Genomic DNA, 25,438 nt, shown 5'->3' on the forward strand with positions numbered 1-25,438 from the left:
GTCAAAAATATGGCGTCGATGGCTCTCAATCTCCCAGTATCCGCCACCGATCCGACTCGACTCTCGCCTCCCCCACATCGCCTCAATCGCAGGACGTTGAGCGAATGGAAGGCGTGGCACCTTCAGCCGAGCATAACCGTTACTATTCCCACCACGACTATCACGAGCAACAGCACGCACAGCAGCAGTACCCTCAACAGTATCAGACCCAGGCATCTTCTGGGCTACACCAACACCAGTACCAGTATCCTCAACGCCAAAGTAACGCACAGCATGCTGGCCATGCTCAGCCGAATCAACCTCATAGCAACTATCAGCTCCCTCCTTTGTCGGTCCATGGCCAAGATCGAAAGGCGTTTGACCAAACTCAAGGCGGTCATCTCAATGCTGTAGCCTCTTCTTTGCCTCAGTCAACGCCACACACACCGACGAAACACCGATTTGATCCTATCCATGATTGCTTGCAACAAGATAAGCAGCATCACCACCACCACCATAATCATCAACAGCGCGGCGAGCACCGTGACAGCCGTACGGAGCCCCAGTCCCGCTACTTGTCTCATTACCATAGTGCTGCTGCAGCTGTCGAAGACGAAGACATGTCATCGACGACACGGTCTTCAATTGTGTCATCAGCGTCCTCGATGACTTCCGTCTCTTCGGCATCGTCGAACTCGGTGTCTGCACCATCTGCCAAGAGAAGTCGACCTTCGGATAAGCAGGAGCCAAGTGAGGAGATGTCTGGACTTGCGCACCTGGCTCAGATTGTCACCACCTATGGTTAATGTTTTCTATCAAGGCTGCTTTCCCTGTTTACTGTATTCTAGTATTGCAAGCTGCCACGTATACCACCTACCTTCGATTGCAATTGCTTGTTTATTTGTCTCATTTGTTTCTCAGCGTGTTTTCATTATGAATCCTTCGCTTGTACAGTTCTTTTATTGTTTAGTACCAAAAAAATGCTGAGTGTCTAGTTCTTTTTCCATTTTTCGTATAGAATTGCTTGTCCTTTATATGCAGTTACAGATAGCTTAGGAAGGACCAAAAAGAGATCTTCACGATCGACGCACGGTCGATATTTATACATATATTTTTTTTGCCCCTGAATCACTGGACGCGTCTTGCGTTGGCCAATGAGCTGTGGCGGGCGCTTTACATCAAAACAACGCTTCTTTTATACACGCGTTTCCTGCCATCCAAAATAAAAGTCTTACCCTTACATGCAAGCTTCATTCCTTCAGCACGATGTCCAAAACAGATCGCCTTGAAGCCAGCGATCCAGTGTTGCGCGCCATTGCTCATGAACTCCTAACGACGGTTAATCACACGAGGACTTGTGCAGATGCGCAGACACAACAGCAGGACGAGACCGAATCGGTTCAGGAGTACGAGTTTCGGCTCAACAGTTTCCTGACACTCCCCCGGACATGTACCAAACTCTTCCCACCCCGTGTGCAGAAGCAGCGATACCGGCGAATCACCGTTCAGGAGCGACTCATCCTTGTGTCTGTCGGTTCCAAGAGCAAGGAACAGCAGCTCGATGAAGACGAGGCTGGGAAAGAGGAGAACGACAAGGTGGAACATACCAAGGGCGGGGACGGAGCGGTCCTCGTGGCGGGTCTAGAAGTCCTCGAGTACACACTTTTCCCACTCGACCATAACAGCACCAACGACGAAAATACCGAGACACAGCAGCAGAGACAGCCAGCGGAGTCGATCGTGTACATCGCAAAGGTCGATACTTCAGGATGTTGGCCTTTACCAGGTCTCGACACACGGGGAGTCAGTAGCCCCGTCCGAGCCCTGGTCCACGGATATCTCAGGGCCATGCGATCCAGCGAACTGAAAACTATATCATCTTCCAGCATCGGAAGTACGACGACCACGCAGATGTCTGCATTGACACTTTCTTCGACATCGCAGTCCTCAGGAGACAGGGCCACAGGAGATCATTCCACATCTGGACATCATACGCCTTACAAGAAATCGCTTTATGTCTTTGCGCGCGCTCAACCACAATACCTATTTGCAGAATCTGCCAAGAACACTGGAAAACATATTCTGAATGACCGAGGTTTGGTCCGATGGTGGAAGAATATGATCGACTCCGTTTACACCCTCAATATAAACAGCAACGATTCGTGGCCGGACCAAAAGCGACGAGACCCAACAAAGGTACAAGGGTGGTGGTTGATCCCCGGCATCGAGACCGAACGTCAGGCTACAAATATCATTCAGTCAACCTCTTCCACTTACTCAATAACAACAGCATCATCATCATCATCATCATCGCCATTGTCATCGCCATTCCAATGGACCTACGGTTACCCAGACAAGGGCTCTAAAGAGATGGCGCACACCTTGATCCCACAGTTCCCGGATGACCCGAAATCACGCATGATGCAGTCCCCCTCCTGCGCGGGCGGGTTCGTCAATATCGATACCTTCTGGGAATTGGCCGCGATCGGCGAAGAGAGTGGCGCAGGCAAGATCACAGGGTTCTTCCGTGTCATAGAGGAAGGAGAGCAACCCGGGCCGGAGAGGGAGAAGGAACAGAAAGAAGGGTTGACTGCGAAGATGACCACTACATCAACATCGGATTCCGTGCCCGTAGCAGGAACGACGGATGATTATACAAAAGTCATTAATTTTCTGCTTGGACTAGATTTCTCAACACTCGAGAGCGCCCAGGAATCGACGAGACTGTGGAACCGTCGTGTCCATATCTGGGCGAAACGGGCGACCGAGAAGGAGCAAGAGATCGTGAAGGAGAGGGAGTCTGAGAAGCAGGAACAGCAGAAACAGCAGAGCGAGAAGGAGGAGAAGGTTGCGGTGACAGCGAAGGACCAACTATCATACAGCGCTCCACAGCCCACCTCTGCATGGCCATCATGGATCCAACGAGGACATGCCCAGGTCCGTTTACGCCATGCGGAGGAAATTCCTGCATGTCCAGCGCAACAGGGCAACATAACATCGACGACAGCGACGACGACAACACCAGCGGTACATACACTGACACCCGGGTGTATCAAGCGCAAGACTCTAGATGCTGCGCCGGTAATCAATGTCTTGAACGCCAACTTGATCAAGCGCAAGGAGGCCCCAAGTGCGACAGCAGCTTCAGTGGTCAATGTTTTGAGCGCTAGTATGATCAAGCGCAAGGTTACAGCTGCATCAACGACAGGAACAACAGTATCTACAACAGCTGCCCCAGCGGATGTGTCCTTAGATGCTTCCCCAACTGCAGCTACAGCGTCGTCGTCTGCACCGGCTGTGAATGTTCTCGGCGCCAATTGTATCAAGAGGCGGAAGGTTGACCCATAAAAGTGAAATATATATTTTGACCGATACTAATAAACAAGGCAAATATTATATTCTACTGAGCGTGAGAGATGGCTTGATGGATCCTTAAATCTGAAGATCCTCCAAGGTCTCGTCAATCTGCTTCAACTTCAGGAATACGTCGCAACCATATCCCTGCAGCGAGACCAGGTGTATGTCTCCGCCAAAATACTGTGCATAAATCCTCGTCAGCGGTAATCTATAGATAAGGGAAAGTGGATAGAGAGCAGTTATAAAAATGTTAGCTGGATCGTCTTTAGCAAGCCGTCATAGGTCACAAAATGCGGACAATAGTACAAACAAATCTAGAGGACATACCCGAATCCGAGTCCCGCAATCGGTCCACCCAATCCCGCCTGCATGGCTAAGCGACTCACACCCTTGAAGATGCTATCGACACCATAAGGAGAATCTCCAGCGCCTGCATCCATCGACCCATCCGCATCATTCTCGTTCTTAACTGTCGTGAACGAATAATCAAAGATGGCGTCAAAATGTTCTCTCGAGATACCACCACCGTGATCCCGGATCCGAATCGTGATCTCATGATCACCTTGCGCGATCGTCACCTCGACGGGTGGGTGACCAAATTCGTTCGGCCGCTTCGTTACGTCCTGATCATCGTCCTGGTTCACAATCACTGCGCTCGACTTGCTGCCAGATCCCGCGGTTGCTGCGGACGAGAACAACGGCCGCCCTTGTGTGGTGTGATTCTGGCTATTACGCCCATGAGGATCTAGTGCTGAGCGTCCAATTTTTTGCGATTGTTCAACCGTTGCCCGAACAGCGTTCTTGAGTAGCTCGCAGAGGATATATTCGAGGTGAACAGGGACGTAGGTAAAAGTTGTGTCAGTCTGTCCGTTGATCACGACCTCGGGGCTTGATCCATAATTGATATCGCAGAGTTCCTGCACGAACGAGGCGCATGTTTTGATTAGGTTTGCAGGTCGGAGTTCTGTATGAACTACGCCCACGACATCGCTCTGGTGCTTGGGGTGACCCTGTTTACTGTTGATGCTACTTTCGTTGTTATCGTCTTCCCGTTGTTCTCTCAAGGAAATGGCTTGCTCTGCAATCAGACGGATGCCAATACGAGCACGAATCATTCCGTCCAAGAACTTTTTGATGTCTTCCTTTGGCATGTACTTTTTGCATTCCAAAAATCCTATTGCCAAGGCCAATTGAGTTCAGTTAGTAGCAATGATGGCAATATACATTCACACAACCAGCACATATGCACCTTCCCAACAAAAATCCACCGTTTTCCCTCTTACATACCCTGCGAAAGCATCGGGATAACATCTGCATGAGATGCCACCAATCCCTGCAACAAGGCTGCGAATCGATCCAGCTCTTCCTTATTCCGAATCTGCTCCGGATAAACCGTCAGTGTCTGGAAGGAGTCATAATAAAGCTTGTACACTCGCTTGATGTATGGATTCGTGCCTACAATAAAGGGCAATTTCTGCGTTGCTTTGATCAAACGTGCCAAACGAACCGGCAGTTCCTTGCGTGCATACCGCGCCACATCTAGATTGATTTCAAGATCGCTTGCCGCATTCTGTTGCTTTTGCTGATCCTGAACAGATGCCGACGACCCTGTTGCTGCCGATGATGTTGATGATGGTGATAATCCTGAGCGTCCCAGGCCCAAAAGCGTTTTTAGGGTGACCGTCTGGATCTCTTGATTTGCGTACTATCATATTCCAACAATAAAAACAACAACCAGGTCAATTGCGAATCAATCCTGGGCTTAGGTAATTAAATAGTCGGATACTAATGGACATCATGCGAAAATTGTGTGAATAATGTCCTCATTCATACCTGGGTCACTTTATCGTCATAAAACGAGACCACATCGTCCAATTCACGCTGTTCAGATTGCGAGTAGAAGCCTCGGGCCATCCTCATGTTCGTCGCTGCCATCGCCGCGGTCCTGAGGGCACGGATATCCATCGTCTGCAAAAGATGAGATGTCGATGCTGTGATTGCGGATGTACCAGAGTGATAGTAGTTGTAATAGTTGCCGCTGACCTTATTGTTGCTGCTGCTGCGAGTCGGGGCCTGGATCCATAGACTGCGTTTTAAATATGCAGCGGTGCTATTTGCGCCTTCAGTAGACGCTGTATTAGGTCTGCCATTGATACTGTTAATATTGCGGTGGTGGCGAGCGGGGTGTTTGGCTGTTTGCTTCAAAGTCCGTACAGGGACTACGAGTGGGGCTGCAGTTGCTGTGTTGCGTGGTCTCAGGACTGGATGTTGAAGAAGCGATGTGGGTACGGATGTGGGGTCCGATATTCTGAGCAGCCTTGGGAGCAAAGTGTGATGCATCGTAGAGTGGAGTGTGTCTATGTGTGCTGGCTATAGAGGAATGTATGTCTCCAGACGATGAGGGTTCTCTGGAGCAGCGGTGCGTCTTGATTCTGGAGCGTCTCGCTGTGTTTCCTGGTATGCTTTCCCTTCTGATGTCGTGCTATGGAGTCTGATGGAGTGTTTGTGATGAGATGTGGAGTGGAAGAAGAAAAGGAAGAAGAATGACCGCCAGATGAGTCACGCCCCCGTGGGAGAGTAATCAAAAAACCGGTCTTCTGATGGTGGAAAACAACACACAGCAACAAAAATTGATGCGTGGGAAGGAAATAGTCCGCAGCGTGTGGGCGTAACACAAACGAATCCCATGCCATTTGCATCGAACACTATCTTGCCCAGACCATTATCGATATACTTCCCACACAGGCTGTAAAGGGAAGCTTAGAGAATGTCCGCGTGAATGTCAATTGCTGAGCGTTGAATGCGGGCTCCGCCAGGCCGCTCGCTGTACTGGGCACCCCAAACAATGCGTTATATTTATTTACTCTGGCGTCTGGGGCCTGTAGCAAAACCAAGCTGCCCGCATCATACCCATGGCAAACAACGAGCTCCAATACTTCTTTTACTGAAGCAGCTCTACCAAGATCTTTGGCTGGAATTGAAGCGCCTCGTACTCCCTGTCCGATCTCTGCTGCAATTGTCTCAGATCCTACCTCAGATCCTACCTCAGATCCTTCTTCAGATTCGCCTGCAACCGCTCCATATTCGTTTGCAACTGTCCCATACTCGTCTGCGGCTCCTCAAGGCTCATCTGAAAACCGTTTTTCATGCTCTCCAATTGTTGCTCCTTATCATTGCTGACTGCTGTAATGGATGAGCAATGATCCTGGAACCGTGTGTAAAAATAGCCTTTGTCCTCGTCCTTGATGTTCGCCTGCACCACTTCTCTGTAGATCAGGATATGTCATCCTTGGTCCACAGACATGATGTTGCGAGTCCAACCGACAAAACCATAGCACAGCGGAGTCTGAAAGTGCAGCATGTAATCCAAATTTAAGAATCCTGCACAGTTGCCGCCATGGCGCCGTCGGGTGTGGTTTCATCACCCAACCATCTTGGAAGAATCCAGCGACGTGCTCTCTGTCAACTCAAGGCACTCTTCCTCGTTCGTCCGCTGTAGCTCCTCGTCGTCCTCGTTGTCCGCAATGGAGACCGGATCTGATGGTGGGGTAGAGTCCGCCGGTTTAGGTCAACTGTCATTCCGAGAATAATATGAGAATGCATATAAACACAGGCGCTTCCTGAAACTATAGGTTGTTCATTTGGAGTTGAGGTCCCATCGTTAATTAAGGATTTTTACATGGGCTGATCTGCCGACATCACAAAGTTTCACGCGCGCTCTCGTTCTTTTGTTTCATTCAGCTGCTATCTGTCTATCGCGGAGGAGTTAGAAGAATGGAATGCCTGTGTTGATAGGAAGGAGTATAGCAAAAGGAAAGCTGCTCTTTACAATATGTGGAAGAAGGTCGGGGCGAGGATGAAGTGCATTAGTGGGTGACCATGACATACATGTATAGCCCGTGGCCAGGCCTTCGTCGTTACCACAGTAAGAGTCTCTTTATTCGTTGCTGCCTCACTTGAATTGATCCGCAGGGGTAAGCTACGTATGGTATATTGAACAAGTTTCTGTCTGCACGCACAAACTCGCTACGCAGACTATGCCAGCGCCTATACCCATTAAACATTGCCTCATGTTCATAATTGTCGCCGATGTTGATCAATATATCGAACATTTGATTGATGAAAATTTTTAAAGTAGAACTGTCCGTACGCTGACCCCGGAATGGGGAAGATCCTCAACGCGACTCGAGCGCGTACTGCTGTGTTGTACATGTGCTTGTTTCAGAAATTGGTCTCCACTTGTTTATGTTTGAAGAATCCCCTCTTGGTTGGCACATATAGCAAGATAGCGCCTTTGACATTGCTGCTTTCTTGATGTGTTCTCACTCCATGGTGTTCTTGCCAAACACCATATGTGTGATGAGCACTTGCCTCCTCGTCGGGTCTGTCAATAGAGTATCTTATCCTTAAACTGCTCTAGAGAAAGTGATCATCGTGATGATGCGGATATGTTTATTCTCGAGCGGGGATGATAAATAACATGTAGGGTATCGGTGTCGGTTGTTCCTGAGCAGTCCTAAACGGCTGAAGTCGACTGGTAGTTGTGGCCTATTATTTTAAATTTGCCAGGTATATCAGAGATCTTGTGCAAAGAGAAAAGGTGGTATATGTTGAAGATGATTGAGATTACTGTTTACCTTCAGCATGTTCCAAAAGGCCAGCACGCTCTTGTTGCGCTTGATCAGTGGAGTGCAGAGTATTCTCTGAATTCAAAGTATTCTGATGGATAGTCGTCAGCTTGGGATCTACTTTTTTTGGCGCCGCCGGCTTGCGATTCTTAAAGAAGCGATCTCGCTTTCTGATGCGGATCGTGTGTGCGCGCTTCAACTTGAAGTTTAGATTCAAGTGTCCGTCTCGAACAGGTAATGGCTTTCCTTGGATCAAGAGTACGGTGTCCTGACAGGCCCAGATGATCTCCCGGACCATATCCAATGGGTTGAATCCGTCCCAAAGCGATTTTGTCAGCGGAGTTGTGACTCCCGGGACTACATAGGGTCGATAGCTGAATGAATAAACGTGCAAGATTGCAAAGACGACCATTTCTGCACAGATCAGAATCGACGATATCCCAAGTTCTACATTGATAACAGACCAGCCGTCCTCGGGCTTGAAGACACCTGGGGGAGAGGGAGAGGGAGAGAGGAAGGTTTTAGTCAATGAAAGGCGGTAAGCTATGAAAATAAATCCATACTTTCCAATGTTCAATATAGATTTACCAAGTGCGCCTAAAAGACTGAGTAGACATGTCTGCCAGTAGCAGAAAAAGACCACCATCTTGACACACATAAACTTCAAGAATGGGGCTACCAACAAAGAATGTGTTTCTTAGCTCCCTGTTCATCCAATCGTTATACCATTGCCTTCCTTTCTCGTCAGCAAGGGCAAGCCATTGCGCTTACAGTATTCTTGGATTTCGACATTAATTGTTTGATAAAACAGGACCTACTCAAGACGAGATGTTATGGGAAAGATGGTCAAAAGGTCTGACTGAATGTTACATCAAATCGCCACAGTTGAGGAACTTACCAGGCAATACAGAGCGATACTGACAGAGATAAAGTTGATAATGGTAATGTATACCATGCCGAAATGAAAGTCGTACGTCGTTTCGCAGTAGAGTCCATAGTACTCTAGCACTACGGCCGCCAGAGTGCACAGCGGCTTCACAGCCACATACTGCAGAATGCCGTACTTCATGTAGTGCAAAAAATTCTCGTTGAGTGGATTGTAGTAAAAGCAGTTAAGGGGATAGAGCAGCCTCCTGCGATCGGATCCAGTGATCTTGGAACGCTGTGCTTCGTTGTCTTCGCCGAGATAGGTAAGCAGAAGAATAAAGAAGGAGTATATCACAAAGGCCTCGTAACAATCGCGAATGGTCTCGTAGTAGATGGCCTCCTTGTAGAAGCGGAAGGAGAGGAAGGAGATGATCGCGTAGATCGGTATCATAAGCACGATCCTCATAATATGACCTGCGTTGCAACAAGCATTCGTTTAGTCCTCAACAACACGTTTACTTGCAATTGAAACAGCACAAGGTCGACATCGGTTTACTCACGCTGTTCTGATGGCTAAATGGTAGATAATCGTGCACCGGCAGTGTGAAAAAGGCCCATCATCAGAATCTCCATGTACCATATAAGTATATTCGTACCCCTTGCTTACCCCATCCCGTACTTTCGACACAAACCATACCTTGTTATAGTTTTTGGCATGCCTGTACAAGAGGTGGAACGAGATTACGGTCGCTAGAAACGCACACGACCCTGATATGGCCCATCCAATGAGGTGCCCTATGAGACACCAAGCAAAAGGAACACCCAGGTAGGAGTCATGGGTCAATAATGAAGCGCATCAGTTGAAAGGAAGTCTGAGCGCCGAGTGTGAAGAAGGTGGACAACTTACTCTTCCCTTTCAATTCGCTGCCTGGCAGCAGTGCCAGAGGGTCCGAGGGATCAGGCGGAGCATCGTAATCTGGACAGACGTGTGAGTACATGCCTGAATGAAGGGAATGGGTTAAAAAGGAATGAAGTCGAGGAGGCGAGAGTGGAGGAAGAGAGGAGAAAGACAAGGCGGGCGGGTTATGAACGACGAAAAGAAAAGCACGCGGGAAGTTGGACCTCGCCTCTTCTTTTTTTTTTTTATACGACTCCCGCGGGCCCTACAAAAAAGACACAGGCACGACAGGCAACCACAGGTACGGCGGACAAGCACAGCCATCGCTGATATTGATAATGATCTGCATTCCCAATGGGGTCCTCTCAGACCTGGCCGTCTACATAAGAGAACATGGGGTCCTTTCCGCAGGCAACCAGAGTGGCTACATGCCTCATGCAATTATGGAACTTGTGTTGATATATTACCTTCCTGTAATTGCATGCCGCAATGGTGCCTGTGAGCAGGAGAGTGCCATAAAATATGGCCTCTCTCCTTCATCTGATTCTTTGTCTTCTTGCCCCCACCCCATCCTTCCATCTGTCGGATCCCATCCTCTCATCCTCAACCCATATATCCTCCTCTCTTCTCTGACACTTTTACGCTCTTTACCGCCGTTCACGTCTGTGCACACTCAAGCCTCCCACTCACTCCTTCCTTTCCAGCGTAACCCATCTTTGTCAGCCATGGCACCAGTTCAAGTCGGAGCAGGCATCGGTATTGCCAACCTGCCTAACCAGCGCCACAAGATTGTCGCCAAGCGTGGCGCCAACTTCACCCTGATGGTTTGCGGTATGTTGCGCGTTATACTCGCTTTATCTTGTCCTTGCATCATGCCCAAACCAACTGTTACTGAGCAACCTATATCTTTCTATCTTTTCGCGCTTCCTTCCCTCCTTTAGGTGAGTCTGGTCTTGGCAAGACCACCTTCATCAACACCCTCTTCACCACTACCATCAAGACCCCAAAGACCTACAAGCGTCGCTTCAACAAGTCTGCCGAGAAGACTGTCGAAATCGAGATCATTCGTGCTGGTAAGTAATCCGTGCTGATCTCTCTTCTTAGTGTAGCAATTGAAAGGAGACAGGACACGGCTGGAAGAGCAGAGGATAGGCATGTGGAAAGTTGGTCATTTGGAGTGATTAATAGCGCGGAGATACACGCAGGCAAGCGCTGCACCCTTGATGACTCCGCTAATGGGTGTCTGTCCTTTGTCTGCGTGTCTCCTTGGCACCTCCTTCATCCGCCCTTTTTCTTCTGAGCTTTCCTTTATCCGTATCTTTTCTTATCGCGAAGCAACTGTTCCGCTTCGCTTTGTTGTGTACCCGGTTCTTTACCTCAACACGCACCAAATTACTGTCCATCAGTTCCTTAGTTCTTCGTTGTTAAGACGTATGTGAGTGTTTACTTGGGAATGGCTCTGGTTTGTGTTGTTTTGAGTCCTCAGCTTTTGAGTCTTTGAAATAGTTCTGTTGAGCACTTTCTTCATTTAGTTCCTTGGTGCAGTTTAATATTTTTTCGGGTCCTCGCTATATATAATTCGTGATGGCTCTCAACAAAAATCAAATCTCTTGTTTCTCTTCGCTCAGTTCTTCTACTTGCATGGGCGCTTATAAGACGAGAGAATAGAGAAGGATGAGAGGAGTGAGAGGAGTGAGAAAGAGAATCGTCTGGAGCATGACCCAGAAGACAGGGATTCCGCGTACCCTCAACTCAACTGTCTTGCTTTTCGTTTTTTCTTTTTCTTTTGGTATTTACCTCTAGAACTCGAGGAGAAGCAGTTCAACGTCAAGCTGTCTGTGATCGACACTCCCGGATTCGGGGATTATACCAACAACCGCGACAGCTGGATGCCGATTATCGACTTTATTGATGATCAGCATGAGTCGTACATGCGCCAGGAGCAGCAGCCTAAGCGCCACGAATTGAGCGACATGCGTGTGCATTGCTGTCTGTACTTCATTCGTCCCACGGGTCATACGTTGAAGCCCTTGGACATTGAGGTCATGAAGCGGTTGGGAACGCGTGTCAACTTGATCCCCGTCATCGCCAAGGCCGATACCATGACACCTACGGACCTGCACAAGTTCAAGAAACGTGTATGTGGAATGATCTTGTCGATCATCTTGTGCGTCTCATTTGTATCAGAACTTGAGAAGAGAGAGATCTGAAGAGCGACTTGGTATTGACGCGACGGATGTTCTTTTCCCCTTTTTATTTTTATTGTAAATAGATCTTGGAGGTCATTGCCGCCCAGAACATCCAGTGCTACACTTTCCCCTTGGAGAGCGACGATGAGGCCAGCACCAAGCGCAACGTCAGCATCATGGTAAAGCAACGGCAGTATGGACAAATGAAAGATTGACCAGATTTGAATCTTGCCGCTCTAATATGGTTTATTGTGGCTTTCCCTATAGAACGCTATGCCATTCTCCATTATCGGAAGCACTGACGATGTGCTCACTATGGACGGTCGCACTGTCAAGGGACGCCAGTACTCTTGGGGAGTCGCTGAGGGTAATAATTGATTGAAGTGCTACGAGATAGGGCCTGGCATGAGACTACGCTACCACATATAAACTGATAACATCCCTGCTTGTTTTTCTTTATTTATTTTCCAGTCGAGAACGAGGACCATTGTGACTTCAAGAAGCTGCGCCAGCTGTTGATCCGTTCGCACATGTTGGATCTCATCAGCTCGACTGAGGAGACCCATTATGAGAACTACCGCAATGCCCAGATGGAGACTCGCAAGATTGGGGAGCCCAAGTACGATCCTCTACTCCGTCCTCTTCTTGTTAGCCAATGATGAGTGTTTTCCAACCAGGGCACTGACAATTCCTTCTTGCGTGCATGAACATATAATAGGGTCAAGACTGTGACCAACCCCAAGTGGAAGGAAGAGGAGGAGGCCCTCCGCAAGCGCTTCACTGAGCAGGTCCGTCTGGAGGAGAACAGGTTCCGCTCCTGGGAACAGCAGGTAAGAATGAAGACCGGGTGTCTTTTTAAAGATAGCCGTTTCTGTTCATCCTCTATTGCCCAGTTACTAAATTCTTTCTCCTTTTCCTTTGATAGCTCATTGCTGAACGTGATCGCCTGAACAAGGACTTGGAGGCTGAGCATTCACACATCAAGGCTCTGGAAGCCGAGTTGGAATCGATGCAAGCCGGTCTTTCTCCCAAGCGCAAGTAAAGGACCAACGAGCGAGCGCGTCTTGTTGCCTCCCCAAGTCTTTAATCAACACCTTAACACGCACTTTCTCTCTTTTTAAACACACATATTATTCCCTGGAGGAGAAAATCGTAATTTTTAATGAACAGGCGCTGCCGATAATTACTTTAAACGATGTTGTACCAAGGGTACCATCAAGGTCATGAATTGAAGAGTCGGGGTCCTACGCCTATCGTGTCTTGTAGCGGCCAACGGACAATTTTTATCATGGCGAGCTTGTTTATCGTATCTCCTCCCTCTTTTCCCGGTGCGCGTTAAAAAAAATAGAGGCCTGCCCTGAATGGTGCAACAACATGCACGACAAAAATACAAAGCTGCAGGCGCATATGCACATGCAGGTCAACAATACCGCATTCCAATCCGCCCCACCCAACATGTACCATGCTGACCACCAGCAACCAAAAAGAAAAAAATAAGTTTTGGGCACCATCCTTTATTTTTTGTGCTTGTGGTTCTCCTCAAGAGATTGGGGGGATATATGTTTTCATTCGTGCTCTTTTTGCGATCGACTGCGAATTAGTTGTGTAAAGAAAATGTATTAAAAGACTCTGCTGCCTTAGATATCCATATCCTGGGCAATGTCATCCTCGTACTCAACGTCCTCGTCTTCGACGGTAGCATCCTGGTACTGCTGGTACTCAGAGACCAAGTCGTTCATGTTGGATTCTGGCAAATGAAAAGAGAAAACAAGAGAAAGACGTTAGACATGGCCATTGCGCGTGTTTGTGGCATGCATGTTTGTGTTCCCATCCTATGTATCATAGTCTGTGTTACGCAAGACAAATAAAGCAAAAACAGTTACTTACCAGCCTCAGTAAACTCCATCTCATCCATACCCTCGCCAGTGTACCAATGCAAGAAAGCCTTGCGACGGAACATGGCAGTGAACTGCTCAGAGATACGCTTGAACAACTCCTGGATGGCGGTCGAGTTACCGATGAAGGTGACCGACATCTTAAGACCGCGAGGAGGAATATCACAGACAGCGGTCTTGACGTTGTTGGGGATCCACTCGACAAAGTACGAGCTGTTCTTGTTCTGGACGTTGAACATCTGCTCATCAACCTCCTTGGTGGACATGCGACCACGGAACATGGCAGCAACGGTCAAGTAACGTCCGTGACGAGGATCAGAGGCAGCCATCATGTTCTTGGCATCGAACATCTGCTGGGTCAACTCAGGGACGGTCAAGGCACGGAACGACGCAGAGTTATTGGCGGTCAAGGGGGCGAAACCGACCATGAAGAAGTGGAGACGGGGGAAAGGAACTAGTAGCCAATAGAGTACAATTCAATTGTCATGAATTTGCGGTTAGTAATGGCTTTCACGCTCTTACCCCTGTCATTCCGCAGAGGATGCTCAATGCATTCCTCAGTCATGAGAGCTCCATCTAGACTCAGTAGTCTAGGCAATCAACGCAAAGCAACGCAGATCCTATCCATTATGACCACTTACCCAGGTTGACAGCCAACTTTCTCAAGTCAGCGTTGAGCTGACCAGGGAAGCGGAGGGAGGTGGTGATACCGCTCATGACGACAGAAACCAAATGGTTCAAGTCACCGTAGCTGGGGGAAGTAAGCTTCAAGGTGCGGAAGCAGATATCGTACAGGGCCTCATTATCGATACAGAAGGTCTCGTCTGAGTTCTCGACCAATTGGTGAACGGAGAGGGTGGCGTTGTAGGGCTCGACAACGGTGTCAGAGACCTAAGGATGAATAGACATGGTACAATAACAAATTCAGATCAGCTACATGTTGGAACATAGTAGTATCGTAGAAAAAGCCCATGTCAAAAAGTCAGCTTCTTCCTTAGCCAGCTCCCTTCGCTTCAACAGAGGAAACGGTACTATCAACGGGGAAATACATGGCAGTTCAAAAAAAATAAAACGTAAAAAAATCCGCAACCAATACGAACGGAGCGGCAGAAGCGCCAGCTGACAATAGTATGTCAAAATAGAAAAGAGGAAAAGGGCTCTTATGAGGCCCTTCGCTCCCTCCAGGGTACGACTGAGCATAAAAAAGATAGCCCATGCAGATCCACTCTTGGGCAAACAAAAACATATTTCGTGTGGAAACATTGCACAGGCGACGTAAAGAAAAACCATGGTTCCAAGGACATGATTGTGAAAATAAAGGGACGCCATGCAGCAAGACCCAGGCGGGAATTTGACAAGAAAGTACGCCAGTAAAATCTTGCATCGCTCTCTCAACCTGAAGGATGCCTCATAATCCATCACCTATAAGATTGTTCATTAAAAGGCGACCAATATAGCAGTGACGGGGTAGGGGGGAAAAGGAACATAAACAAAAGAAACGCGTGAAATCGAAGACTGCCCGTCCCATGGCTTGCTTCATTACTGTAGGCCGTCGCCAGGGGGAGGAATCGACATTATGCAAAAGGATAGACATATTGAAGAGAGCAAAGGGGGTCGGTGAAATAATGCAAGCTTAGAAAAAGGGCGCCAAGGGCACCATTGTCTGAGCAGCAGGGGAGAAGGGAGCCACAGACGACTAAGAACTAGACCAAGCCGAAAATAAAAATATGCGCAAACGAAGATGGACCAACCCAGAGAAAGCAAGTTGATTCCACGCTCAATGCGCACACAGCGCAGGACAGCTTACCTTGGGGGAGGGCATGACAGAGAATGTGCACATCATACGGTCAGGATATTCCTCGCGAATCTTGGAGATCAAAAGGGTTCCCATACCAGCACCGGTACCGCCTCCGAGGGAGTGGGTGATTTGGAATCCCTGAAGACAATCGCAGGACTCGGCCTCCTTGCGGACGACATCGAGGACAGAGTCGACGAGTTCGGCACCCTCGGTGTAATGACCCTTGGCCCAGTTGTTACCGGCACCGCTCTGGCCAAAAATGTAGTTGTCAGGACGGAAGAGCTGGCCAAAGGGACCAGCGCGGACGGCATCGATGGTACCGGGCTCCAAGTCGACGAGGACGGCACGGGGGACGTACTTGCCGCCGGCGGCCTCGTTGTAGTAGACGTTGATACGCTCGAGCTGGAGCTCAGAGTCGCCGGTGTAGACACCAGAGGGGTCGATACCGTGCTCATCGCTGATGACCTCCCAGAACTTGCCACCAATCTGGTTACCGCACTGACCGGTCTGCAAGTGGACAATCTCACGCATGATGGATTATGATGTGGTGAAGATGAAAAGGGATGAAAGATAGGATGGGGATGGAGATGAGGCAAGAAGGAGAAGGAGGAGAAAAAAGATGATGAGAATCCAAACAGAAGCGAGAAAAAACAAAACAGCGACCAGTCAGCGAATCCAATCGAGCGACCTCTCGAGTCGCGACTCTGCAGCACATGCGACCAGATGGCGTACCCTGACCGGTGTCGTCTGCGCTGGCGATACCCATGATATTTACGGTACCAACATCGACACTCCATCGCTTGTGCCCATACGCGCATGTATCGTAGCCTGATGCATCCATCCCTGGTGCCCAACTCCCCTATAAACTACAATTCGTTGGACTATCCTTGTTCAGCAACATGGCCGCAAGCATGGTCAGGCCAGAAAAGGGTGTCTACGAAAGTGCTTGGTCTCATAAGCGATGGGGTACTTCGTACGACCAAACTGCTGCTCATGTTTTGTGCATTTACCCCACAGTCGCACTGTATTTCAAAACCAGGCTATGTTGGTTGTGTTCTAAAGAGTATACGCTCCAGAAGCAAACCCCGGAGGGAATGTAGCTTACCATTATAGACCCACAAGGCAAAGAATGGAGAGATTTACAAGCTATATTGACATGCGATGTTCCAATGGGCGCTTCTTGCCTCTTGACAAGTTGCTGGTTCAGCGCATCGAGCCACTTATAGTCCTTTACTCATTAAAAGGTTGTGTTAGCGCTGAAGGCCGGTCTTGGGGCTCGATTTGTGTGCTGCGTCATATGCTAATAGCCGAAGACCACCACAAGTCAGGTCAGAACAGTCTGGACTCTCCGGTGACATCTGCAACAAGGTATCCACGCTCGAAATTTGCCGACGCAGCATACCGGCATCCCTTCGCCGGTGGCCTATACACACAGTAGTATTCGCAGCAACAGAGTGTCAGAGACCCACGCATATCGTACCATCCTTCATCCGTTTCCACGTGCCTGAGCCTGGAGTCTTGATATGAACTTATTCGTCCTCCGGCCTTACCTTGAAGCTGCCAGCGCCAATGATCGACCATATATCGTCTTTGACCAATCTTCGCCCTCCCCCGGGCTGTCCGAGCATCCCGTTGGTTGCATGTTAGACCTCGGCCTTCTCTTCTTGCTCCTTGCGATAACGAGCAACCTTCAGGCCCTTCGATCCGTGGAAGGTCCCCCAGCCTCTCAACCGTGAAGATTGAGTCTGCATACTATATTAAAAACCCCTGAGCTCCTTGAACTGCTGAGTCAATCGACTCCTTGAGGGTCAGAACACCTGGCAGGCCGAATTCTTACCTCTTAATCGTTGATGCTCACCATGTCCTCTGCAGCCTCAATTCGTTTGTCTTTTTTCAGGCGCCTTAACAGCTTTGTGTCGTTGGCTGTCCCAGGTACGGCATCCCTTAGGCGACGACAGGTTCCAAGGCTTTCAGGTATAAGCGAATCCACAATTACAGCCGTCGCGGTGTTCTTAATGTCTGGATCGATGGCGAGCATAACTTAGCTCTCCTGATCGTCAAACTCCTTCTGTAGTTCATCCGGACCCAGGGTCGCTTCGGTTAGCTGCTTCACCTTGGTCCTCTTGGACTCGGTCGAGGCCTTGCTGGCGCCCGCGACGTCCTGCTGATCGCTCTTACTCGCTTTCGGCGGCTTTGTGGAACAGGAGGTGCTACTCCGAGAGGCGCTTTCACTGCTGTCCTCGTCTTTGCCACGTCCTTTTTTCTGCGCTGTCAGGCTATAAGCATAGCTCCTGAGTTGATGCCCATCGGTTTACAGAGCGCCAGCGAGTAGGCACTTCTCCGGCCGAGTGGTACTATCTATGGCCAGAAGGCTCTCCTTGATTGCTGTCTTGACATCTCCCTTGGCCCTTTTATACCCTGGTGTGAACACAGGCTTGGTCGTAAGTGTATCGAACTGACCTTAGGAAGGCAAAGAACCCAGATCAAGCGCATATGGCAAAGAATTACTATCGGGAAATGCCATACAAGCGGGTTGGTCGTAGTTGGTTCTTTTGCCATGGAAAAGCAGCTTTCGAAAACCCTCCCAGACAGGAGAGTCATTTTCTTAACCTCTTTGGATTCTCCGAACACCCTGACTAGTTTGTTTTTGCTTTCTTGTCTGATTTTCTCCTTAAAACAACTTCTGTCAATTGCTGATCAAGTAGAAGCTGTCCTTGTAGGCTGGCATTGGAAGATACGTGTAGCGGTTTGAGAACGGCAACTTGATATTGGGAGACAGAAACAGAATACTTATCCCTTCCTTCAACTCGGAAACAGAGACGGAGCCGCAATGTCGAGGTACCCCTCAACCCTCTGAATAACGGCGTCGTTATCCCCAAGTATTGTCTTGAGAGGTTCGAGTGTCGTCAACGCTAAGCTAAAGCTGTCGTCACTGTCCTTGAGTCCATCGTCCCAGTGATGCATCCCTTTTACGATTGTCTTGAGTATATCGCGACGGATTTGAATATCTTCTGAGTCTGAGTAGATTGATGGATGCTCTGCCATGATCTTGTTGATATAATTGAACGTTGCCAGGCTTCCGCATCTGATAAAATCCTTGTTGAGTTTGACAAGTTCCTGAGTAGTCGGCTCGATACGCTGACTCTCCTCGAGATAGTCACCGGCACCGTAGTTTTGCTGCAGTCCGCGTGGAAGGAGCCAATCAGTCGTTCTAAAGTTCATCGTTACTGTCGCGAAATTACTGTTTATCACATCCTCGGCCATGCTTCTAGCGTTTCGCTTTCGTCTTTTTTTGTGTTCCTGGGCCCATGTACTCTTACTACTGAACCCTTCTTGAAGCGGGATTGCGTAGAGTTTTCTCTTTGTGAGGTTTCTTGGCCTTGGGTTGGTTCTTGCTCTTCTTGTTGATATCTTTGCCTCGCCCTTTTCCTTGGAGCTGGCCTTCCATTTCCTACTCTTGATGGGGTCTAGTGCAATCATATCGTCCTGGTCGGGACTGAAAACAGGCTAAACGAACTTTTTTGCCTCGTTATTATTGCCAGGCATATAGGGATAAGTTCTGCGTGCTTTGCAATTTTTTTTTAACCCTTCGGTTCCATATTATTAAAATTAACTTAAAACGCGAGAAATAAAAAGGCGGTTTACGCGGTAGAACGCCCTTTGGTCTTATTCTTACTCGTGTCATCCTAGTCAGCCACCTCGTTCACCATGACTTCCTCTGCGATCATGACTACCTCGTTGGTCATGGATTCCTCGATAACCGTGGCCTTCATGCTAATCGCATTCGTTTTACTACTCTTGTTGGCCGCTTTAAATCTAAATAAGAAAAAGGAAGAGTCAGCGCGATGAAACAATAAAAATGTAAAGACACATCAATATATCGCGCATGCTCTGCACTGAAAGACACGTACTCCTGGAGGTACGTGTGGCACTGTCTGCGATCTCCTTCGTTCTCGCGTCAACAGCCTCGTTGCTCTTGGACTCCTCTTTCGAGATCTTGATCTTGAAGGGAGTTTGCTTGGACGACTCGAACATTTCGCTACTTACTCCCATCTGGCTACAATGCTGATCTATGACGCTCTGCTTGTCGTCTGAATCACATTCACGCAGCACGGCGAGGTTCTTTGCGAATGACTGGCCCTGTACATGACTCGTGTAGTCGTTGTTCGTAACAACGACGGCGACAATTCACTGGGCCTCGTTGGCTTCCAGCTTCTGAATCACGTCTTCCACCTCGTACGATGTGATGGTATGGTCAAGGGGGTCCTTTCTGAGAAGCACCTTTAACTCATGAAAGGGCATGCCTGAGTCATTTGAGCCACCCACAGTCTGACCAGGATGCTGCGACCAATACATACGTCCGTTTCCACAAGACAAGGACAAGCGTTCCAGCATGGCTTCTCTAACCCGGCAATGATACCGCTCATTACCGCCGAATCATTTATCCTTGCAGCGGCCCAGCTCCGCTTTGCTTTCTTGTAAGTTCTGGAGAATGTGTTGGTATTATTGGAGTCCACCATCTTCTGAATCTTATTAGCCTGATCGTTCATGACATCTACATCCTTGCCTCTCCTGGTCCCTCTCTGTTTTCGTGCAAACGATTGGGATTAGTTGAGTGAATCTAGGGCTTTATTGGGGTTTCTGCTCCTATGTAGTTTAGGCGTAGGTAGGGCTTATGTACATACTAGCGGGATCATTGTCACATTGCTCTGGAAAGTTGTAGAAACTGGGCACAGCACTATTGATATGGTAGTATAATAAAGCTTTTGCATCTCGCGCCCCCGCCTCTTGCGTTGTTGGCGGATCATCAAAGTACAGGATGGTTGCTGGGCCTTGAGTAAATGTTCGCGACATGGCCTTGTGGAGCGCGCGGACAAGTCCCGTCACGACCGACTTAGTTGATGATGATGGAGCTTTGAAATGGAAGGCGCATCGGGACCCTTCGTATGTGGTCCGCTAGTGGGTTGCGTGGATGTAGGTAAGATATACTTCGAGGGGATCCACGTCCACGTCCCGGACCAAGGTCATGCCTACGGTCGCTGCTCTCATTTATGGAAAAAGAGTAAAAAGAGTGCATCGTGACTGATGTTCACGCCTTTCCAAGCATGGACAAGGCGCGCGAGGATTTGCACTGCGCCCATACAACCAAATACACAGCATTAAATACTTTTGATGATTATAGTACTTAGTACTTATACTTTGACCACGAGACAGCACTGGGGCTGACAGAAATAGCATCTTTATTAAGCAAGAGCAAATGAAAGGAAACTATTCAAGATATGCCACTAGGTTATCTGGGTGGAGCTATTCACCATGGGGTTTCAAGAAAAAAATAATAATAATCGCCGGACTATTCAAAGATCGACGTGGCATAGACTAGCGCCCAACTGCTACTGTTACGGATGATTGTTATTCTATGAACACCATCATCGAGTTCGTCCAGGTCCATTGCTAACTCCCCTAATACCCCACCGCGTACCTCTTCGGCATTTTGCGCGTTTCCTCGACGTCTCTTCGGTAGAGTACACACTCTCTAGCTCTCCCTTAAGAGGCGATATTGAGAGAACCTTCGCCAGTTTACAGCATTTTCGAGTAGCTTCTAAAGCTGATCTCCTCCTGTATTTGTTTTCAATCTTCTTTCACGAGCTCTAGCTGCAAAGGAGGTAATAAAATCTGATTAACAGCTTATCTTTCTTCGTAACCAACTCGGCATACGATCAGTTCCTTTTATTCCACTCATTGCAATTGCAATTGATGACCTAGGAATGGCGATTTTAAAAGTGGGCTTCAAAGGAAACTGAAGCTGGTCTAAGGTAGACGAGTATGCTGAATAAGAAAAGCGTGGCAGAGGAGGTGGTCTGCCTACAGAAATGTATGTTTCCGGGATGAGAAGTGTGAAATGAGCGGGTTTCAAAGAGCGATGAAGTTTTTGTTATTGATAACCGGGGTTTAAGCATAATATACCCTTACTTGCGTGAGAATGGAATGGGCATATCATTGTTATTGGAAGGCGCGACTATAAGGAGGTTTATTTTTTAAATACGTGCGGCCCAACTATGGGCCGTGGGACAATAGGAAGTTTACTTCGCGTGGATCAATTGATGCTAACATGTTCAACAGCACCGCTGGAAATGGGAACGTTCCTTCAGTATTCGATGGTATAGCAGCAAGCAGATGCAAGCGTTGAGAGCACGGGATCCTCAAGAAGAAAGAGTTTCCGGGTTAAAGTGAGGTTAGCAGGGCTTTTAATGAAGAAATAAAAGGCGCGTCTTCCTCACAACAGAGAGCAAAAAGAGATTCAGGCATTATTTCGATCACATCTCCAGGGGTGATGCATTACTGGAGTGTTTGAGACGAGCATGTTATTCACGTACCGCTGTGTGCCTTAGACAGTCAATGTGGATGAAGTCAAGTAAAATAGAGTCGATCGACCCCACATGGATGTCCATGTTCACGGGCCATGGTGGATGCATGTCGTAATAAGCGCGGGAACACGTAGTGTCAAAGCACGCATTATCGAATGGGCTGTATCGTCTTATACCTTCATTTATCCACGCTTCCTTTTCCTCCTTTCTTCTTTCTTTCTTTTGTTTCGGCTGCATCTTTTCTTTTTCCTCTTCCACTTCACTCTGTTCCTCTACGCCAGCAAAGTTTCGTATCTCACTGCTAGCCAGATCAGAAATAGTCCTTCGGTAAGCCTGACAACCACAGAGCTTGACAGTTCACGACAATGCCATCTCGAGACCTTCTCAGGAACTAGCCCAGACTATATCAGGATTCAGAGAAGAAGAGCAAGAAACTTGGTCCGCTTCGAATGCATTGCCATGCAAGTGAATCAGCGATCTCTGGACATTTCAACTCATTTGTCCCACTCCGCCTTGGCTAGTCTGGACTGGGGCACGGCCTCATACATGAGAAAATTGAATCCTAAAAAAAGATGCCAACAATCACTGCCCTGTCCTCAGGCACAGGCAGCTGTAATGCTTGAAAAGCCTTGTATGGCTCAGTAGTGTCTATGGATTGAAGGGCTCCTAGTTCTCCGTCACTCTGACTCGGCTATGCTCATGCTTTCATTTTTTTTTATATGAACCTAATGAACAATGCAATAGGAACTTTCTCAACATTGTTAGTACGCATATATCCAGCCATGATGACTACAGAGTCGCTTTCCGCCAGCAATCCCGATGAGGCGGCCGTTGAGCGCTACAAGCGCATCTTCAATCGCTTTGCATCGGTGGAAAACAACGGCGAGAAATTCATGGCTCGGGACGACTTTGTCAACGCAATTGCACCCGGCGAGGACTACAAGCGGCTACAGCGGTCGCAATACGCTGTTCTCTTTAACGTTGCGGATCAGTCTAAGCAAGGTCTTCTTTCATTGTCGGATTTGTAAGTAAGCAAGAAGCCATTTTTATCAGGCGTCAATATTTTTGTTGCTTCTTGTTTGATGTTGCATAACCACCCTTTGTTTTGGCGATGGTTCTCTCCCGAGGAGGGTTTGTTTTATTATTCTCGGGATTAAGAGTAAAGTGAAGCAAGTCAAGCCTCGCACGTATTAGCACAAAAATAAGGGGAACAAGATGTTGTCTGCTTTCAGTCAATATCTGTTTGTGCCATTGGAGGATGATGCGGGGTAATACAAGAGACGGAAGATGACTTTGCATATAAAATCAATCTTTCCTTCGAGCACTTCGGGGAGACAAACGACTCAGTTCCTCCTGAGCAAGCTGTGGTGTTCTTTGCATGATAACAGGCTCCCTCTCCCCCTTACAGCATTACCTTCTATGGACGCGAAAAAGAGACCTTGATCTCGGGGGTACGCCTCGTTATTAACCATTCCAATCTTCTCCTCTGTCTGTAGCACTGTGTTTGAAAACTTGCTGTCCCGTCCTGACGCAGAGTACGAGATTGCTTTTCGATTGTTCGATACCGAGGGCACCGGCAAGATCACTCGGGACCAGTTCAAACAAATCTTGTCTGCAAACATCGGCAAAGACGCGATTCCCTTCGAATTTGAATGCGAGTGGCTCAGATTGTACACCGGCGGCAAGGATGCAACACACGAAATGTCATACAAAGAGTTCACGCAGCTCCTCAAGGGTCTCCAGGCAGAGCGTCTTCGTCAGGAGTTTCGCTACTACGACAAAGACGCGACAGGATACATCACCCCGGTCGCGTTCAAGAAGATTATCATCGACATTGCAGGCCACAAGCTGTCGGAACATGTGCTCGACAATCTCCCGACTCTTTGCAATCTTTATGCCAGCAACAAGATCTCATTTGCGAATGTCATGGCCTTTTACAATGTGATTCGCGACATGGATATGGTTGAGAGAGTGGTCCGTAAGGCTGTAGAAAAGAACAAGGACGGCACGATTACCCGGGCAGACTTTCTCAACACTGCCGCCAAGGAGACGCGATTTTCACTCTTCACGCCCATGGAGGCCGACATCATCTTTCATTTCGCGGGCTTGGACAATCCTTCAGGCAAGCTGACGCTCAAGGACTTTTTCCGTTTGCTGGAATCAAAGTGGGAACACGCCCTTCCAGTCACTCACCCTGCCGCCCCTGATATCAAGCAGGGTGCCATTCATGACATTTTGAGGGGATCCTGTACGTACCTCTTTGAATGCAATGGACAGTTGAACCCTTGATGTAATAATGTATTGACTCTCAAAAAATTAGATGGTTTCTTGCTCGGATCGATCAGTGGTGCTGTTGGTGCCACAGTCGTATATCCAGTTGACCTCGTCAAAACACGCATGCAGAACCAACGTTCGAAAGTCGTTGGTGAATTGTTGTACAAGAACAGTATTGATTGCTTTAAGAAGGTTGTCAGGAATGAGGGCGTCTTAGGACTCTACAGTGGACTTGGTCCCCAGCTGGTCGTACGTCAATCGATATATTCCTCGGAAAGTTGCTTCTTTCATTTACATACAAAGAACTAATGCTGACAGTCAATTTTTATAGGGTGTAGCGCCAGAAAAAGCTATCAAACTGACGATGAACGATCTCGCGCGCGGCCATCTTACAGACAAGAACGGAAACATCTCCCTTGCGGGCGAAGTGATTGCAGGAGGTATCGCAGGAGGTTCTCAGGTTGTATTTACGAACCCATTAGAGATCGTCAAGATCCGTTTGCAGGTTGCTGGTGAGGCCGCCAAGACGCTGGAGGTACCCCGCCCCGGTGCTGTGGCGATTGTGCGGACATTGGGTATCATCGGTCTTTACAAGGGAGCAAGTGCGTGCCTGCTTCGTGATATCCCCTTCTCCTCGATCTACTTCCCCGTCTACGCCCATTTGAAGAAGGACTTATTCAAAGAAGGGCCCAATCATCAGTTGTCGATCGGCGAGTTGTTGATAGCTGGTGCAGTTGCTGGTATGCCCGCCGCGTATTTTACCACTCCGGCAGATGTTATCAAGACGCGTCTGCAGGTCGAGGCCAAGAAGGGGCAAAGCACGTATTCAGGTATCGGAGATGCAGCACGCAAGATCTACAGAGAGGAAGGGTTCCAGGCCTTCTTCAAGGGAGGCCCCGCACGTGTCCTCCGTTCATCGCCCCAGTTCGGTACGACATTGATGGTCTACGAAATCCTGCAGCGCGCGTTCCCCTTTGGCGGATCTCAGGAGCTGGCACAGCAGGTGACACCAACGCACTCGGACGATCTCAGCTACCTGCAGTCGAAGAACGCGCTCAAGATCTTACTGGATGTTCACTACAAGTTTGGCATTGTCCCCCCGAACGTCAAGGTCTCTGGAGCGACCGGCCCATGATATGTAGAAACGACATGTAACGACAACATAATAGAGTTCAATACAGAGTCTGA

The 25,438-nt window shown here is 48.4% G+C and overlaps 7 protein-coding genes across 7 annotated transcripts; 2 read left to right on the top strand and 5 right to left on the bottom strand.

Moving 5' to 3' along the window:
• Positions 1-3,322: 3,322 nt before the first annotated feature.
• On the bottom strand, positions 3,323-5,873 carry BC939DRAFT_458398 (uncharacterized protein). Its single transcript, XM_051556594.1, has 4 exons — positions 5,170-5,873; positions 4,624-5,041; positions 3,664-4,510; positions 3,323-3,544 (listed from the first exon to the last, which is right to left on the bottom strand). Exons 1-4 carry the CDS (start codon positions 5,674-5,676, stop codon positions 3,412-3,414), a joined length of 1,905 nt encoding a protein of 634 aa, XP_051409881.1. The 5' UTR covers positions 5,677-5,873; the 3' UTR covers positions 3,323-3,411.
• A 1,877-nt stretch (positions 5,874-7,750) lies between these two features.
• BC939DRAFT_458399 (organic solute transporter Ostalpha-domain-containing protein) lies at positions 7,751-9,921 on the bottom strand. The gene is made up of 7 exons (XM_051556595.1): positions 9,739-9,921; positions 9,529-9,626; positions 9,392-9,404; positions 8,863-9,305; positions 8,736-8,778; positions 8,553-8,639; positions 7,751-8,453 (listed from the first exon to the last, which is right to left on the bottom strand). Exons 1-7 carry the CDS (start codon positions 9,827-9,829, stop codon positions 7,963-7,965), a joined length of 1,266 nt encoding a protein of 421 aa, XP_051409882.1. The 5' UTR covers positions 9,830-9,921; the 3' UTR covers positions 7,751-7,962.
• A 322-nt stretch (positions 9,922-10,243) lies between these two features.
• Positions 10,244-12,960, top strand: BC939DRAFT_426154 (septin; the record flags this gene model as incomplete). The annotated part of the gene is made up of 8 exons (XM_051553168.1): positions 10,244-10,560; positions 10,671-10,802; positions 11,533-11,867; positions 12,002-12,097; positions 12,186-12,285; positions 12,390-12,537; positions 12,637-12,748; positions 12,844-12,960. The coding sequence occupies exons 1-8, from the start codon at positions 10,455-10,457 to the stop codon at positions 12,958-12,960; spliced, it is 1,146 nt and encodes a 381-aa protein (XP_051409883.1). The 5' UTR covers positions 10,244-10,454.
• Positions 12,961-13,223: 263 nt separating this feature from the next.
• Positions 13,224-16,263, bottom strand: BC939DRAFT_239700 (beta-tubulin). The gene is made up of 4 exons (XM_051550927.1): positions 15,621-16,263; positions 14,455-14,704; positions 13,806-14,267; positions 13,224-13,665 (listed from the first exon to the last, which is right to left on the bottom strand). The coding sequence occupies exons 1-4, from the start codon at positions 16,140-16,142 to the stop codon at positions 13,556-13,558; spliced, it is 1,344 nt and encodes a 447-aa protein (XP_051409884.1). The 5' UTR covers positions 16,143-16,263; the 3' UTR covers positions 13,224-13,555.
• A 2,150-nt stretch (positions 16,264-18,413) lies between these two features.
• Positions 18,414-19,091, bottom strand: BC939DRAFT_479080 (uncharacterized protein; the record flags this gene model as incomplete). The annotated part of the gene is made up of 1 exon (XM_051558816.1): positions 18,414-19,091. One exon carries the CDS (start codon positions 19,089-19,091, stop codon positions 18,414-18,416), a length of 678 nt encoding a protein of 225 aa, XP_051409885.1.
• Positions 19,092-19,799: 708 nt separating this feature from the next.
• Positions 19,800-20,660, bottom strand: BC939DRAFT_505187 (uncharacterized protein; the record flags this gene model as incomplete). Its single annotated transcript, XM_051560622.1, has 4 exons — positions 19,800-19,952; positions 20,042-20,190; positions 20,297-20,504; positions 20,601-20,660. The coding sequence occupies 4 exons, from the start codon at positions 20,658-20,660 to the stop codon at positions 19,800-19,802; spliced, it is 570 nt and encodes a 189-aa protein (XP_051409886.1).
• A 2,098-nt stretch (positions 20,661-22,758) lies between these two features.
• Positions 22,759-25,385, top strand: BC939DRAFT_505188 (mitochondrial carrier domain-containing protein; the record flags this gene model as incomplete). The annotated part of the gene is made up of 4 exons (XM_051560623.1): positions 22,759-23,000; positions 23,473-24,224; positions 24,297-24,499; positions 24,582-25,385. 4 exons carry the CDS (start codon positions 22,759-22,761, stop codon positions 25,383-25,385), a joined length of 2,001 nt encoding a protein of 666 aa, XP_051409887.1.
• Positions 25,386-25,438: the final 53 nt, after the last annotated feature.

Source organism: Gamsiella multidivaricata (genome assembly GCF_025024155.1).
Source record: "Gamsiella multidivaricata strain RSA 2152 chromosome Unknown BC939scaffold_54, whole genome shotgun sequence".
In the NCBI taxonomy this organism is placed as follows: Eukaryota; Fungi; Mortierellomycota; class Mortierellomycetes; order Mortierellales; family Mortierellaceae; genus Gamsiella; species Gamsiella multidivaricata.